Source organism: Sceloporus occidentalis, unplaced genomic scaffold, assembly GCF_023333645.1.
Source record: "Sceloporus occidentalis isolate IW3139 unplaced genomic scaffold, rSceOcc1.0.p SCAF_6, whole genome shotgun sequence".
Classification (NCBI taxonomy): domain Eukaryota; kingdom Metazoa; phylum Chordata; class Lepidosauria; order Squamata; family Phrynosomatidae; genus Sceloporus; species Sceloporus occidentalis.
Window position 1 is genome coordinate 104456893 of NW_028316986.1, and position 16442 is coordinate 104473334.

A 16442-nucleotide genomic window follows, 5' to 3' on the forward strand; every position below is an offset into this window, starting at 1 on the left:
AATAGTTTAGAGATTTTCATCCATGCTCAAGTTACTCATCTGTGCAGCTATAAAACTCTTCTGGATTTCAGTCTTTGGGGGTGGGGGGGTGGGGCTAAAGCATTATTGTATTTACCTAGGATCCTCCCCCCCACTGGGAATAGTGCTATAATTGTTGTTTGCCAGGGAAAAAAATCAGTCCCTTGATATTAAGAAACACTAATCACAAGGCAAAGCATTAAACACTTATAAATTGACATTATTCCCAAAGTGCTGAACCTACATTAAGGTATGAGTCTTGATAGATCTGATTTTTGGAACATTAAAGAAATGTAAAATAATTATGCCATGCCTTCAGCTGAAATTTGTTTTAAATTGGAGAGCACAACATTTTGTGCCAAGTTTAGATCTTTGTGTTTACTTTGCTTAGTTTAATCTCATGACAAATTTGATTTGTTATGAAATACACTGCTGGTATGTTACTCAGAAATGGGCAAAGTGCTGCCTGTAATTGCATGTGAGAGGGCTTTCCCATCCAGCTTTTTTGGAGATTGCAGATCAAAAAGACATTTTATGATTTTTTTTAAAAAAAATGACTCCCAAATGCCATCTTGGGCAGCCCCTCAGCCTTCCTCAGTAACCCACCCTTGTTCTGCTTTGTCTTTGGTTCCAGGACCCTCCATGGATTCCCAAATCCATGGATGTCCAAGTCCCATTAAATATAATAGCATTCTATATGTAATGTTTTCAAGCCGTGGATGGTTGAATCCATGAATAAAAAATCTGTGGATATGGAGGGCTGATTGTAATAGGCGATCACCACATTCCAGCTGACAATGCAAGAGTCAGCCTTCTATGTCACTTGGATTTGTTGTGACTCTCTTCTCAGCGAGTTTTAAATTCTCCTGCCTGCCAATCAGACATAAATTCCCTTTCTGGGCAAGTCAGTTGAATTTTAAAAATTAAAATAGAGAAGAAGGTTAGAGTTAAAGATGAGAAAGTGGAAAAGAGCATAGTGCAGCTGATCCTTCGGCTGATTAAAACACAGACTATGGTATAAAGATAAAACAAGTATCACCTCCCTGATGGCTGAGAAGTAGATTGGGAGACAAGAGAGGGCAAGTACAGAAACCACTCAGATGACCTCTTCCCAGCATGTCCCTACTGATGAAAGGAAATTGGAGTTAAAATTAGATTTAAAAACAGTCTTTTTAACTTGGAGTGAGAATGAGGCAGAGGAAATGAAATTAAAAGATGACAAAAGGCATTTAATGGAATGAGAGCAGAGACCGGAAATGAAGGTGGAGGAGACAGATATAATAAAAACAGTTAAAAGGGGAAGAAAAAAGAATGCAAAGCAGGTTGGAACTTGCCCTCAGAAATTGGAGAAGGAAGCTGCAGCAGAGGCAAAAAGTTCAGGGGCCGGTTCAGGGTCTCACTTTGATTTATTGACTTTGATGGGGTGGTGGTGTTAGAGCTTCCTTGTCACATAGCAACTTGCAAGTGCCAATGTTAGGTGCTGCGTCTGCTGTTGCTAATGGCAACAGTGTGGAACCGCGGCTGCTGGAGACTCCTTTGACTTCACTGAGGTCTGTTACAGACTGCCAAAATAAAGCTGCTTTGGGTCTCTTTGGTTTAAATGATGCATGCATCCTAAGAATCTGGAAGCTGCACCAAAGCTGCACTCCAGTGCTTAGGAATGGAGTGTGGCTTTGGCGCGACCTCCGGACTCTTAGGACCCATGTATCATTTAAACAGCATACCTCCAAAGAGACCCGAAGCAGCTTTATTTTGGCAGTCTGTAACAGGCCATAGTGCAATGAAAATGATGGCTGATTTTATGGCATAGCTAAAGACGTTCCAAAGTTAAGTCAAAGTAACTTTGAGGATCTTGTGCAGGTGTCTAGAGAGAGTGCAGAACAGGCTCCCAGTGGGGGTAGAGCACCAACATCAAATATTGCAACCTATGGACAGTCAGATATTCAGGGCATTATTAAAAAAAACAGTCACCAATGAATTAGACGTTTTTCTTTTTGCACATAGCAATCAGTTTACAAGTTTCAGTCCAATTAATTGGCAAGCTCAGATGAATTTATTTAATATGATGAACTGGTGCAGTGCAATGCAGTGCAAGGAAATTAATTATCACCACCAACAAATAAATTTTAAGTCAAATTACAGCTTGAAGGAACAGGGTCAGCATCAAGACAGTGCATCTGCAGCAAGAGGAGAGTGTGAGCCCCTCTAGGACTGGAGGTTGCAACCCAATACTGTACCTGGTTTAGGGTCCCCCACCATAAGTACCTCCGTTTTGTCTGGATTCATCTCAAGCTTGTTTTCCTTCATCCAGTCCATTAGTGCCGCAAGACATTGATTGAGGGGAGAAGTGCCATCTGTCGTCATCGCTGATGACCGAGACATTGAGAAGTATATTTGGGTGTCATCAGCGTACCCTGCCCCACGTACATGGAGATCACCTGAGCAGAAACATGATTTTTAAAATTTTTATTCCTTAGATGGGAACAGAGGCACATGACGCTCTGTTGGTATCAAATATATAGTGGACCCTTGTTATCCTCTGGGGTTTGGTTCCAGGAACCCCCATGAATAACAAAATCCATGTATGCTCAAGTCCCATTAAATGCAATGGCTTAGCAAAATGGTATCCCTTATATAAAATGGGAAAATGAAGGTTTGATACTTGAAATTTATAATTTTTTTGAATATTTTCAAGTCATGGATGCTTGAATCCGTGTATAAACAATCTGTGGATAAGGAGGGCCAATTGTACTGGGCACAGTTGTTTCAATTATCCTGAGAGCTTCATTATTTCCTAGTAGAGTTGATCACTTTCTGTATGATAAAAGTTTTTGTTTTTAAAGGGAAAATAACAAAAATATATATACTTATTATGTGCTGTTACACTATATGCATGCCTAAGTTGCAATACAGTATCATCCAAAATCCGCATGACAGTGATACCTATATTGGATTAACCAAAATGTACATTATACATGTTGCAAGCTTTCGAAGCTCCACGGGTGCTTCATCAGGGAAAGATGTTAAAAATGGGACAAACCATGTAGAACAAGAGTTTGAACTTAACCTAATGCAGGTATACTTCATGTAACAAAGCAGATAAAGAAAATCATTATTCATCCCATCTCCAGAAAGATGCCAATCACCTTCTTTCCCTATAAGCCCATGAGGAGGGATACCTGCCTATCTAGTCTAAAAAACCTAACATTCTGATAGGTCCTGGGCTGCTTAAAGCCCTTGGTTCCCTGCTAAGCACCTGAATCATTCCCTCCTGCCCTACTACTTTCAATTTTACAAGATTTAATTTTTCCCCTCTCTGTCATTCTTTTTTTATTGTTGTTTCCCAGCTCCTCTTCTACTCTAAACTGTGCTCCCTCGCTCCCTCCCGTTCCAATTGCTTGCACTCCAGTTTTACTTTTTGTCCTGAGGCAGCAGGATATTCTGTTTTACTAACTGACAGAGGGAGTGATATCCCACCATAAGTGCTAACAACCTAATTCACTAAAGCATACTTTAACATCACTGTTAGTTGATGAAATTTAGCAAGCTGGGCAATATGGCTAGAACAACCTCAAACAAATTAATAAGCTGAATTAAAACATGATAATTTTGTAGTCATAATGAGACTAAGATACCATTCATTTCTTTTTGATTTAACTTTAAATGTGTTATTTTTATTTATTAGAGTACTTATACTCCGCACTTCAGCCCTAATCTACCTTAAGTCCTTTTATTAACTCATCTCACAGTACAAAATCAAGGTGTCTGTGCTGATTAACACTGATAGAAATTCCTTAGATTTGCCTTTTGTTTTTGTATTACAATCGTAATACTTTTGGTTTGTCTCTGCACACCTTGAGAGTTTTTTTACTACTGAATTTTACTACTGAATTAAATATGCTGCCATACTCAACAATAAGGTCTTTACATTGTGCGCTGTCACTAAAGCACACAAAAATACAACTTACAGGTGACAAATGAGTTTCTAAAAGTAAGTGTGATGTGTGATCTGTTTGCCATTTTTAAACTTTGCACATGTACACATGTATCATCACTCTCTTTTATAGTACTAGACTCCTGGGTCATCCACTGAAATTGAATGCTAGGAGACTGAAGGCAACACTTTTTTCACAAAGTGTATAGTTCGGTAGTGGATTTGCTTGGACAGATTTAAACTGGAGTTGAATATATTCATGGAAGATGGGACTATCGGTGGATACTACTTATGGCTGATACACATTTTTTAAGTTGATAGGAAACATAAGTGTGAGGGTGAGGTTGTACTCATGTCCTACTTGGGCATTCTGTAGGCAACTTGTTGACAGCTATGTGAACAGAATGCTGGACTAGGTAGGCCTTTGTATGATATGGTGTGCTTTTTATGTATTTTGGCTCCAGACTATTTTGTGTACTGTTAACTAGTAATATGCTGCCTTAAAAGTTGGTTAATCATGAATTGTTCTTCTTTTTGACAAAAAAGTTGGAGATGGTGGCTTCAGAGTATATAATTCTGAAAGACTGGTTTCTTTTTTGCTCTAGGTCAAAAAACCTGTCTCCACTTACATGGCATTTTTCCTTACCTGTATGTGCCATATGATGGTTTTGGACAGCTGCCAGAAAATTATCTACGTCATTTTGCATTCAGCATTGATCGAGCACTCAATGTTGCTTTGGGAAATCCATCCTCTTCTGTTCAGCATGTTTTCAAAGTGTCATTAGTCCATGGAACGTAAGTATGGCGTTATTATCATTTTTTCCCTTGTTGTGATTTTTTTTATTGTCAAAAAACAACAACTAAGTTTTGAGTACTATGAAATGACAAAAGGTTTTTTAAAAACACTTTGATGTGACTTTTTAACATGCTCACGTATAGAATAACCTTTTTTCTTCCTCATCAAATCATTTCATTTCTTTCTTCCAACATAGTTATCATTTGCCATTCAAGTTCTGGATGGGATCTGAGATTTTGATGTCCTGAGGAAAATTCAAATTGCAAAATTTTCTCTCTGTTAAGAAAAAAAAGTTGGTTGTACCATACGGGTTTTCAGTATATTTTGAATTTTAAGTACTTTTATCTGCTATATATAAAACACAAGGTAGGGTGAATTATACCTTGCCCGGTTTATTGAAAAGAGGACTTGGGAGATGAAGAAGAAATTATAAAAACAGAAGTGGTTTTAAAGTATTTCGAGGAAAATGTAACTGAGGAACATAGTAATTGTCTTTCTGTATAATGTATACATTTCTGAATTCAGTGTTCTTGAAGTTGTTACAGTCATCCAACTTACATTGAGCTTATGAGCAGAAGAATTACAGTTGGTCCTTCTTATTCTTGGATTCTGCATCCACCATTTTACAGTAACTATCCATGGCTTGAAAATGATAGCTCAGCTTTCCACATCCCTGTATGCTTGTGTCAGTGAGGTGTGGTGGTGATGATATATGGAAGAATAAAATACCATTTTTGTCCTTTTCTAGTAGCTCATGAACTGATTTTGGAAGTTTTCTAATAGCCTTATTAGCAAGTTATATGCTTTCCCCAGTTAATTAGTTTTGCTTTTAAGAGAAAGAAATACAGTCATCCCTCCATATTTGCAGCTTTGATATTTGCGGATTTGATTATTCACGGGTTTCATTAATATGTTCTCTCTAGGACTGTCTAGGTCCTCTAGTACAACTCTGTGGTCAACTTTAAAAGTTGCACTGAAAGACCATTTGTAGCTACTCTAGTGCCATTCTGTGGTCAGTGTATGTTGGACATTGACCACAGAGTTGCACCGGAGGACCTAGAGATTCTTAGAAAGGTGTCCTCTCAGGTAAAAACAGTGTTTTTGTTATTTGCAGTTTTTCCATATTCACGGGGGTCTTGTTCCCCTAACCCTAGCGAATATAGAGGGACAACTGTAATACTCATCTAAAATAGGGGCTTTGGGGTAAAACTGGATGGGGTCAGAACAGATCTTGGGCGAGGGGACTTTATGGCTTCATCTTGATCTCTGTGCCTCACACAAATGGGTTTTGTTCCATTCAGAAAGTTTTAGAGCTGAGTAGATTGGTGTGATGGGTGGTGTCTGAGCTCCACTTCAGCCTGCATTGCCTTCTTTCTCATTGGCCCCTGTTGCCACCGCCTTGGACAACAACTGCACTCTAGGCCTTTGCCATTATAAAGGACTCTCCCAGTATTGATAGTCCTCATGATATCTGTGTTTACACTGATACCAAGTGTGTTTCCTGGTCCACCTGCTCTATGGCCTCCTTGGTCAGCATCAATACCAGTGACTTCTCCTTCCTTCTCTTCTTTCGTTATTGGTGGTCATTAGCCACTGCAGCTCCTTCATTACCATCACAGCAGCGGTCCATAGAAGAATCTGAAGACTATGATTCTGACTTCATCCTTGGACTCTCCACTGCCTCTCAATTCTTCACCATCAGGACAAGTGGCGAATTCTGGACCATCATCACCACTTGAGGATGTTAAGTTACTCACTGATGTGATTCTGAGGATGGCAAAAGCACTCGTTATTGAAGTCAAGGCTCCACCTGCTCCAGTGAATGACTCTGTTCTCCAATTTGTTGGTCCTCATGCTTCAGTTCTTACTGTACTGTCTTCTAATGCTAAATGAAGTCATTAGACAATCCTTGGGAAAGCCTGCATCTCTACCACCAGTTTCAAACATTTCTGGAGAACCTATCCAGGATACAGCCTGAGGATGAATCCTGCCTTCTCAGTCACTTAGTGCCTAATTCAATAGTCATGGAAGCTTCTCGGTCTAAATCTAGTGAAAAGACACACTCAACATTGATGGATAAAGAAGGGAGACGACTTTATGTTTTCAGTCACAGGTTTTACTCCTCTGCATCCCTAGCTGTTAAGGTGAGCAACATGTAAACCTGCATATCTGCCTACCAGAAGGTTCTGTGGGATAAAATTATGGCTTTTGTTCCCAACCTCCCTGAAGAGTAGACGTGTGGCATTATCATTCCATCAGGAGATGGAGGCCTGGGCTACACAACAAATCCATTCAGCCCAACACTGTTGATTGCATAGCAAAGGGCTGGGGCTCTTTGTCACTATGTATGTGACCTTTCTGGTGATATTCATTGCAGAGTGGAAGACCTTCCCTTTGATATGGTGAGGGCTTTTTTAATGCAAAGACCGACAAGTTCCTACACTATCTTTGTAAGACTCACCTTACAGACAAGAAAATGGATCTTTCTAGACAATGACACTATGAGCATTCTTTCAAGTCTTAGTGGCATCATCAGTCTTTCCTTTTCATAGTCAAGATCATTTTGTCCTCATTTGCAACACTCCTGGCTTTCAGAAGATCCTTTTCAAATAGCAAAAGTAACAGCCCTCGACTTTAAGAAATCCTCATCTTCTTTGACGTTGCATTTTTGACTTCTTGCTCAGTACAACACCTCAGCCAGTCTTAATGCCAACCAGCTCAGGCCGAATTCCATCTTGGGCACCCATGTTGTGCCACCACTGTTCCATTTGGCAGTATATCACTGCAGACTCCTGGGTTCTTAACATTGTTATCATCATCTCTATGGGCTGTACCATAGAGTTCTCATGTACTCTACCCATTTGTGTAATACCCCTGCATTAAGTCCACTACTGGAAGAGATCACTGTGTTGCTTCAAAAGGATGCAGTGGAGAAGATCCCAGATTGATGCAGGAAGGATGGCTTCTCCTTTGGGTACTGAACAATTCTGAAAAGGGATGTAGCTCTTCACCCAATCTTGGACCTTTGATGTGGTATTGAAAGCCGCTGAGATGTCCAAGAGCACCAACAAGGTCACACTTCCCCTGTCGATGCCCAGACGGAGATCATCGACTAAGGCGACCATGGCGGTCTCAACTCCATATCCCGCTCTGAAGCCAGTTTGAAATGAAGATGGTGGCATCTTTTTCAAGAGTCTTGGTAGTGCAGTAATTAAATGCCTGTATTGCGGCCACAACATTCTAAGTTTGATCCTAGAGGAAAGTTCCAAGGTCCCTCAGCCTTCCATCCTTTTGTAGGTTGGTAAAATGAATACCTAGCTTGTTGCGGGCAATTGTAAACCACTTAGGGAGTGCTAGTTCACTGATAAGCAGTATAGAAATGTACTTGCAATTGCTACATTGTATTCTACCATTTTTCCACCAAGGGGATTGGTTTGTGCCAACTGACCTCATACTCACTGGGGTTGGTTCCAGGACCTACTGTGAGTACCAAAATCTGTGGATGCTCAAGTCCCATTATAAACAATAGCATAGTATGCATGCTTTTTGGATTTCTTTTAAAAAATATTTTCAAACCATGGATGGTTGGATCTGTGGATGCAGTATCCATGAATATGAAGGGCCAACTGTAGTGACTATAATTGCGATACACAGGGCAAAGCCCAAATCTAAAATTTAGAATGAGATCTAATGTGCAGGATTCTTCATTTCTCAGTACGCATAGATGTGGAAAACATTAATGACATTGTGAATTTTTGTTTTCCAGACCTTTTTATGGTTATCATGAAAAAGAAAGGCAGTTTATGAAGATCTATCTTTACAATCCTGCTATGGTAAAAAGGTAATAATGTCTGATGTCTCTACTTTTGTTACAAGTAGGAAAGAACACCTTCTTGTAAATGTGCTGTACAGTAGTGTGCTCTACTGAGGTTGCCCTTAAAGATGTGAAGGAAGAATATGGTACAAGTCTCTGAAAAAAATGTTTTGCTGTTGTACTTTTGTTTCTGTAAACATTTATTATAAACAAGATGTATTGGTTTTTGTTTATCTGTTTTCCATATTGCTTGAGCCAAGGATAGGTTAACATGCTTTAAGTAAAAGTAAACAAGAATTTATAAAATGTATGCTCAAGACGGGAAGGAAAATGGTTACAAATCCTCTAATGACTGCATTTAGAACAAGCCATGTGTCTTGGCACTTTTCCTTAAGTTTCCTCATCTGGCATAACTTCAAGGAAACTGGAAGCATTTGCTTCTGGTTTTGATTAAGTACAGTTTGTCATTGTACATCAAACTTCACAGATAGGTTTAACTTTAACTGTGGTTTATGGAAACAAGCTAACCTTAAACACTGGCTAATGAAGTTGGCTTGATTCAACAAACCATAGTAAAGATTAACCAGTGTGTAAGGTTTGGATGTAATGCTAAAACGTAGTTAATCAAAAATGAAAGTTGAAAGCATCTAATGTCCAAAATGCACTGCAGAAATAATCCACTTTGAGACCTCTTGGAACTTTCCTGGTTCAGTGCTAGAGAATCCTGGTAATCGTAGTTTATTGTGGCACCAGCGTACACCCACAGAGAAGGCTAAATGCCTCACAAACCTACAGTTTCCAGAATTCCCTAGTACTGAGCCAGGGTAGTTAAAGCAGTCTCAAACTGGATTATTTCTGCATTGTGTTTTGGATCTGGGTGCTTGCTGACTACAGTGGAAGATAAGAGAGGAGAGAAATTTACCCTAAGGCTCTGTGCAGCTCATTCCCATAAAAATAAACCACATGTTTTTATTATGTTCAGGTATATTAAGTGGGAGTGTATAACCATATTTTCAGCATTATCAAAGTAACAGACAGAAATGGATGTGAAAACTGTGGAGAGGCTTTGAAATGAGCAGTCTTAAAGCTATCAGAAAGCAAGAATTAAAATGTGTCTTTTATGGAAAACTGAATTGCAAAATACAATTTCTCCCATGAAATGTACTGATAGAGTAGGACAGCCTTCTCCGGCCTGATGCCATGATATTTTGGACTAGCTCTCACTATTTCTAACCACTTGCCATACTAGATGGGGTTCATGGGAACTGTAGGCCAAAGTAGTCTTTGAATCACAAACTAAGGCTTATGGGAATAATTGTCCAAACATCTGGAAAGCATTGAGTGGGAGCTGTTGGGAAAGGATGGTGTTCTTTTACTAATCTGTTTAGGAAGAAATAAAAGTGTACAGCTGTGCTAAATAGTCTCTTAGGCCTGTTACAGACAGCCAAAATAAAGCTGCTTCGAGTCACAGTGGAGGTAAGGTGTTTTAATGATGCATGCGTCCTAAGAGTCCAGAAGCCGCACCAAAGCCACGCTCCAGTCTTTAGGGCTGGAGCGTGGCTTTGGTGCGACTTCTGGACTCTTAGGACGCATGCACCATTGGAACACCATACCGCCATTGTGACTCGAAGCAGCTTTATTTTGGCTGTCTGTAACAGGCCTTAATTTGCTTCAAAAGAAACAGATTTCAAGCAGTTGAACAGATTGTCAAACAGTTCTTTTCTGGATATTTGTGTTGTTTCAATGCTGTTTGGAACACCTTTTCCCCAGTAGTGACCATTTCCCTTCTTTTTTCCTTCTTAAACACCTTCCAGTGCTAGTGCAAATTTCTCTATGGTCAACCACATCATGAGGTGTTTGCACTTTTGTGACATTTTTTCAGAAGTATCTAACATGAACAAAATTAGGATCATTATGACTATTAAAATTAACTAGTAATGTAAGCAAAAATTTCAGAGGGCTGAGGGCAAAATAAAATGGTACAGCCTACAAAATAAAATGATGCAACACTATCAGCAAGAAGTATGTGTTTACAAAAAAAAGTAGGCTCTGTAATACTTCTAAAAAACCAATTCAAATTCTACCTTATTTCAGCTTTGCCCTGTTCATCAGCTTCAAGTAATCTCCTTGGAAGGCACTCTTATTAAAAGCAATTTAATGATTGTATTTTAATAGCTGATGAGTTTTTCCCACTGACTAGAAACTGAGGGTCTGAGCTGAGTTCTTTTTTTAAAATTCTAATAGCACCATTTTCCTTTATGGTCTTCATACAGACCCATGCCAATGCTTGTATCTCCTTTTGTCTTAATGTTAAATTCTAGACTGCATTTCAAATATGCATTTTATAAGCACTCAGGCAATGTGGCTGTCCATGCAAATTGAACCACCCCAATTTGTTCCAGGGCTATAGAAAAATGCAACTAGCATCTCAGTTGCATGAACCCATTTCCTTTTATTTTAATAGGTGCAAACAGCTTCCTTAAATAGCTGTGCAAGAAATACTTCAAAGAGTATTGTCACACATTAAAGACTAACCCGTCTTATTAGATTTAACTTTTAATTTATTCCATCTCACTTCATCAAATGCTTAATGAAATGGAGGAAAAAACCTATACCGAAAATCAACAAAAAACTATGTCAAAACATCTCCTCCCTTAATTTTTAGGCTGCCATGAGATTTTTTAATACATATTTTTGCTGTAACAGGATAACTTAATATTCATGCAAATACTTCAGAATTGCATTCTCCAAATATGCATGATCATTCTAGTATGTTAACCTTTTACTGTTTAGTTTTAATTTAGAAATATTTCAGTATTAAGTAACAATGCATTATTATTATTTTCAACAAGCTTGCTTCTAATTTTCTAACTTCTGTTTGATTGTAGAGTGTGTGAGCTTCTACAAGGTGGCGCCATAATGAATAAAATTTACCAACCCCATGAAGCCCATATTCCCTATCTTCTCCAGCTCTTCATTGATTACAATTTGTATGGAATGAATTTAATAAATCTGGCCGCTGTCAAATTTAGAAAGGCAAAGAAAAAAGGTATGTTAAGTCCAGCTTCTTGTACAGTTTCAGACATAAATCTAGATTAGACTTCTTAGACTTACATTTAGATTAGACTTCTTAGATATAAAGCATGGAAGATACAGTGCGTCCTTGGTATACGCAGGGGATCCGTTCCGGACCCCCCGCGTATATCAAAATCCGCGTATGCTCAAGTCCCATTGTTCCCAATGGCGCGCGCCGCCATTGGGGACAACTTCCCTCCCTCCCCTCTCCTCCCCCCAACTCTTTCCTTCCCTCCCTCCCTCCCTCCCTCCCTCCTTACTTACCTTTTTGTCGCCGGTGTTGCGTCGCTGCTGCTGCCGCCTCAGCCAGAGCCGGGGGGAAGGCTGGGTGGGGGTTTTGGAGGCCAAGAAGCCTCCGCCCTGCCACCCGGCCCTTCTGTGGTGGCGGCGGCGGCAGCAGCGGAGCACCAGCGCCAGAGGCCTCTTTGGCCCCCACTCCGCCGCCGCCAGCACCTCTGTGCAAGGGCCGGGTGGTGGGCTGGAGGCCTCTTGGTCTCCAGTCCGCCACTCGGCCCCTGCATTGAGGTGCAGGCGCCGGCGGCGGAGAGGGGGCCGAAGAGGCCTCCGGCGCTCGGCCTCCTCCTCCTCCTCTCCACGGTGCCGCCACTGCTGCCAGGAGAAAGGCCGGGTGCTGTTCCTGGAGGACTCCAGGAGCAGCACCCGGCCTCTCCCCCGGCAGCGTTGGCGGCGGAGAGGGGGCCTCCAGCGCCAGAGGCCTCCCCTCCGCGGCTACAGCCAGAGGAAAGGCCTGGTGCTGCTCCTGGAGTCCTCCAGGAACAGCACCAGGCCTTTCTCCTGGCAGCGGTGGTGGCACCGTGGAGAGGAGGAGGAGGAGGAGGCCGAGTGCCAGAGGCCTCTTCGGCCACCTTCTCTCCGGCGCCTGCACCTCGATGCAGGGGCTGAGTGGAGGACTGGAGGCCAAGAGGCCTCCAGCCCACCACCCGGCCCTTGCACACAGGTGCTGGCGGCGGCGGCAGCGGAGTGGGGGCCGAAGAGGCCTCTGGCGCTGGTGCTCCTCTGCTGCCGCCGCCACCACCACCGCTGCAGAAGGGCCGGGTGGCAGGCTGGAGGCTTCTTGGCCTCCAAAACCCCCACCCGGCCTTCCCCCCGGCTCTGTCTGAGGCGGCGGCAGCAGCAGCGACGCAGCAGCGACGACAAAAAGGTAAGTAAGGAGGGAGGGAGGGAGGGAGGGAAGTTGTCCCCAATGGCGGCGCGCGTACACGCGCGCCGCCATTGGGGACAACTTCCAGATTTGCCATGCGCGTATGCTCAAATCCGTGCATGGCAAATCCGCGTATAAGGAGGACCGACTGTAATTCACTCCATCTTTGTAGCAATTAACATATTATACATTCTTCTTAATGTGTATATGCTATGTTTTGTGCAGTCAGTGGCATCACTAGGGGGTGCAGGGGTTGTGACCTGCACCAGTAAAGGGATGACACCTGATTGGGGCCTCCTCATGCTGCAGGGTAAGAAAGGCCAAGAGATCCCCTCTTGCCTTCTCTGTAGCAGCACTGGCCAGCGCCAGTGCAGCACAGCAGAGGGCTGAGTATGCCCTTTTGGCTATCCCCTCCATCAGCCTTCTCACCCCCCAGCAGCTCCCCAGAAGCTCCACCCCCAAACTGGGTGACACTGATAGTGGGGATGCCACTGTGTGTCACAGGTAGCATTTGTTTATTTCAAGCCTTTTTACCTGTTGTTAGCTGGGAAAAAATACTGACAAAATTTCCTTAATAATAAATAATAAAAATTATTTTAAAAAATTATTTATTTCCCCACCTCTCCCAGGTGGGTTGAGGCGGGATTACAACCCAGTATAAATATACAATAAAATACAGCAGTGAAATATATAACATTTGACAATTAAAACAATACAATCTGATCAAAATGACGGTGGGATAGAGTATTCTAATCCTGAACAGAGGAATGGAACAGTATTTCTTATAGAAAATTGGTTGGATAGGCTCGCCGGAAGAGATTGGTCTTAACTGCCTTCTTAAAAGTCTCCAGGGAGGTAATAAGATGGATCTCTTCCGGGAGGCTGTTCTACAATTTAGGAGCCACTGCTGTAAAAGCTCTTTGAGAAGTTGAAACTAGTCTAGTTAAATGTAATTCCAGCAGATTTTCCCCCAGATATCCTGAGAGTGTGGGGCGGATTATGTAGGGAGAGGCATTCCCATAAGTAACTCGGGGCCAAGCCATGTAGGGCTTTATAGGTAATAACCAACACCTTGTATTGTGCCCTGAAGCTAATCGGTAGCCAATGAAGGTCTTTCAGGACTTTGTTATATGGTCAAACCTTAAAGAACTGGTGACCAGTCTGGCTGCCATATTTTGGACTAATTGAAGCTTCTGAACTTGGTACAAGGGTAGCTCCATGTAGAGCTCATTACAGAAATCAAGACAAGAGATTACCAAAGAATGTACCACTGCTTCAAGGTCCTTTCGGTCCAGGTAGGGGTGCAGTTGGCGTATGAACCGAAGTTGGTACCAAGCACTCCTGGCTGTCGCATCCACTTGAGATGACAATTATAGTGACGAGTCCAGGAGTACTCCCAAACTGCGAACTTTGTCCTTTAGGGAAAGTGTGATCCCATCCAAGACAGGTTGACAAATTTCCTTCCCCGGTCCTAGGGTACCTATCGCTAGTACCTCCGTTTTCTCTGGATTCAGTTTGAGTTTGTTTTCCCTCGTCTAGCCCATTACCAACTCCAGGCAAGCATTCAGAGGAGAGACACCATCTTTAATCACTGTAGCAGTCGGAGGCATAGAGAAGCATATTTGGGTGTCATCCGTGTACTGATAACACCGCACCCCATGTCTCTGGATGATCTCTCCCAGTGGCTTCATGTAAATGTTAAACAGCATAGGTGACAGGATGCCAGATGTAAGCTCTCTTTTAGAAGAGCAGCTGTCCCCTTACATCACCCACCATAATAAGACTCTCTCTTCAAGGTTCCATAATACAAAGATAAAGGAAAAAGGTAAGGGCAGTCCCTTGACATGAATGTCTAGTCATAACCGACTGTAGGGGGCGATGCTCATCTCTGTTTCTAAGCCAAAGAACCAGCGTTGTCTGAGGACTGCTCTGGTGGTCATGTGGCCAGCATAACTGCACCAAATGCTGTTACCTTCCCACTGAGAGGTGGTACCTGTCTATCAACTTGCATTTGCATGCTTTTGAACTGCTAAGTTGGCAGAAGCTGGGACTAGTGACAAGAGCTAACCCCATCATGCAGCACCCGGGCCTCAAACTGCCAACCTTCCGATCATCAGAACTGGCATCTTAACCACTAAACCACTACATCCCACCTAAAAGATAAAAAATAAAAGGGGTACAGCGAAGAAGAAAAAAGCAAGTTCAGACACTGATTGTTCCTTCTATAATGTCGATAGTGTTCATTCTGGAAGGGAATAACAAAGCAAACTCCCTGCAACACATTTCTAGCTGATGTGTGGTGCCACATTGGTCTTCTCCTTGCCATTGTTTTCTTCTTGGGAAGCTTGGATACAGCCATTCAGAGGCTTTAGGTTTTCTGAGCAATAGAACAAGTTCAGATTGTGATACTCTTCAGCTCTTGACCTGAAGAATTACGCTGAATTTAAAATTTAAAGAAACAAACAATAAGCTGTCACTGAAGCAGAGTAGCATTGGTACTGTTAATTCCCTTGTTATACATGCTATAGTTCTGTTTATGCAGCCTAGATTTGCATTAGCTTTTTTCCTTTCTACACCAAGACCCACTAACCCCTGGATTACTGGAAGAATACAGAAGCAAAACAGATCAAATAGTTGTCATCTTTCTTTGCCATTTGTCAGCATGTCTTTTTCTTCATGGAACACAACTTCCTTATTCTTCCTCTTGCTTCCAACATAGCACAAATTTCTTCGTTATTTTTAGCCTCTATTGCTATCTTGAACTTATTTTTAGCTTTAGTCTGTATCAGTCTCTCACTGTTCTTTCTCATTGGATTTGTTTATGATCTCCAATACCTTACCTTTATCAAACTCACATCCACCATGACGTTCTTTCTCTTTAAATACTTCTGACTAAGGTATATCACCCAAAATTTTCTTACACTTATTGAAATCAGCTGTATAAAGACCAGACTGTATGCCTGAATACATTCATCTTTCCTTTTCTTCTGTATAATGAACCCCAAGAGAATTTTCATTGCTTCCACATCATTAATCAGTTCTTCCCCATTGGGAAGAATCAAGTCCAAGATAGTTGATCACCTTGTTCCTTCTTCTCCATTCTGCAAAATGAAATTGGTAGGAAGGCAAGTGAGGAATTTGTTGGATTTTGCATTCTTGGCAGAGTGTGACTGCCAGTAGATATCAGGATAGGTGAATTTCCCCATTACTACTGTGTGTCTTCTTTTTCAATATTTGGTAATGTATTTTAGGAAATTGATATCTGTGTCTTTGTGGTTAAACATATTGATACTTTTCATAATTTTATGAAATACATGTATATATACATTAGCCCACCATGGGATTAAATAGGCCACTTCCTGGTTTTAAAAATGCCTCTCCTGCATTCTTAAATGGCCCAGAAGCCCCAGAAAGTGTGATTAAATTCTCCCCACAAACCTTAGAGGGCAACTAGGAGCACATTGTTTTTTCATCCCTCCCCCAAAATAAAATTGGAGTTCTGTATGAAATATGCAGACAACACTCCCCACACCCATGACATATTTTCATCAGGTATGGCTGTGATGTCCAACTTATCCAGGATTCTGAATGAGATGAAGGGAAAAGTCTGAAGGGATAGTTTCTGGCACCCACATAGTTTTCC

At 41.7% G+C, this 16442-nt stretch overlaps 1 protein-coding gene across 3 annotated transcripts in view; it reads left to right on the forward strand.

Moving 5' to 3' along the window:
- Positions 1 to 16442, forward strand: part of REV3L (REV3 like, DNA directed polymerase zeta catalytic subunit) — a 119836-nt gene that overhangs the window by 20483 nt on the left and 82911 nt on the right. For all 3 annotated transcript variants that reach the window (XM_089530559.1, XM_089530560.1, XM_089530561.1), the window contains exons 2-4: positions 4558 to 4747; positions 8515 to 8589; positions 11451 to 11611. In XM_089530559.1, coding sequence (XP_089386685.1) covers positions 4558 to 4747; positions 8515 to 8589; positions 11451 to 11611 — 426 coding nt within the window. The remainder of the gene's footprint in view (positions 1 to 4557; positions 4748 to 8514; positions 8590 to 11450; positions 11612 to 16442) is intronic.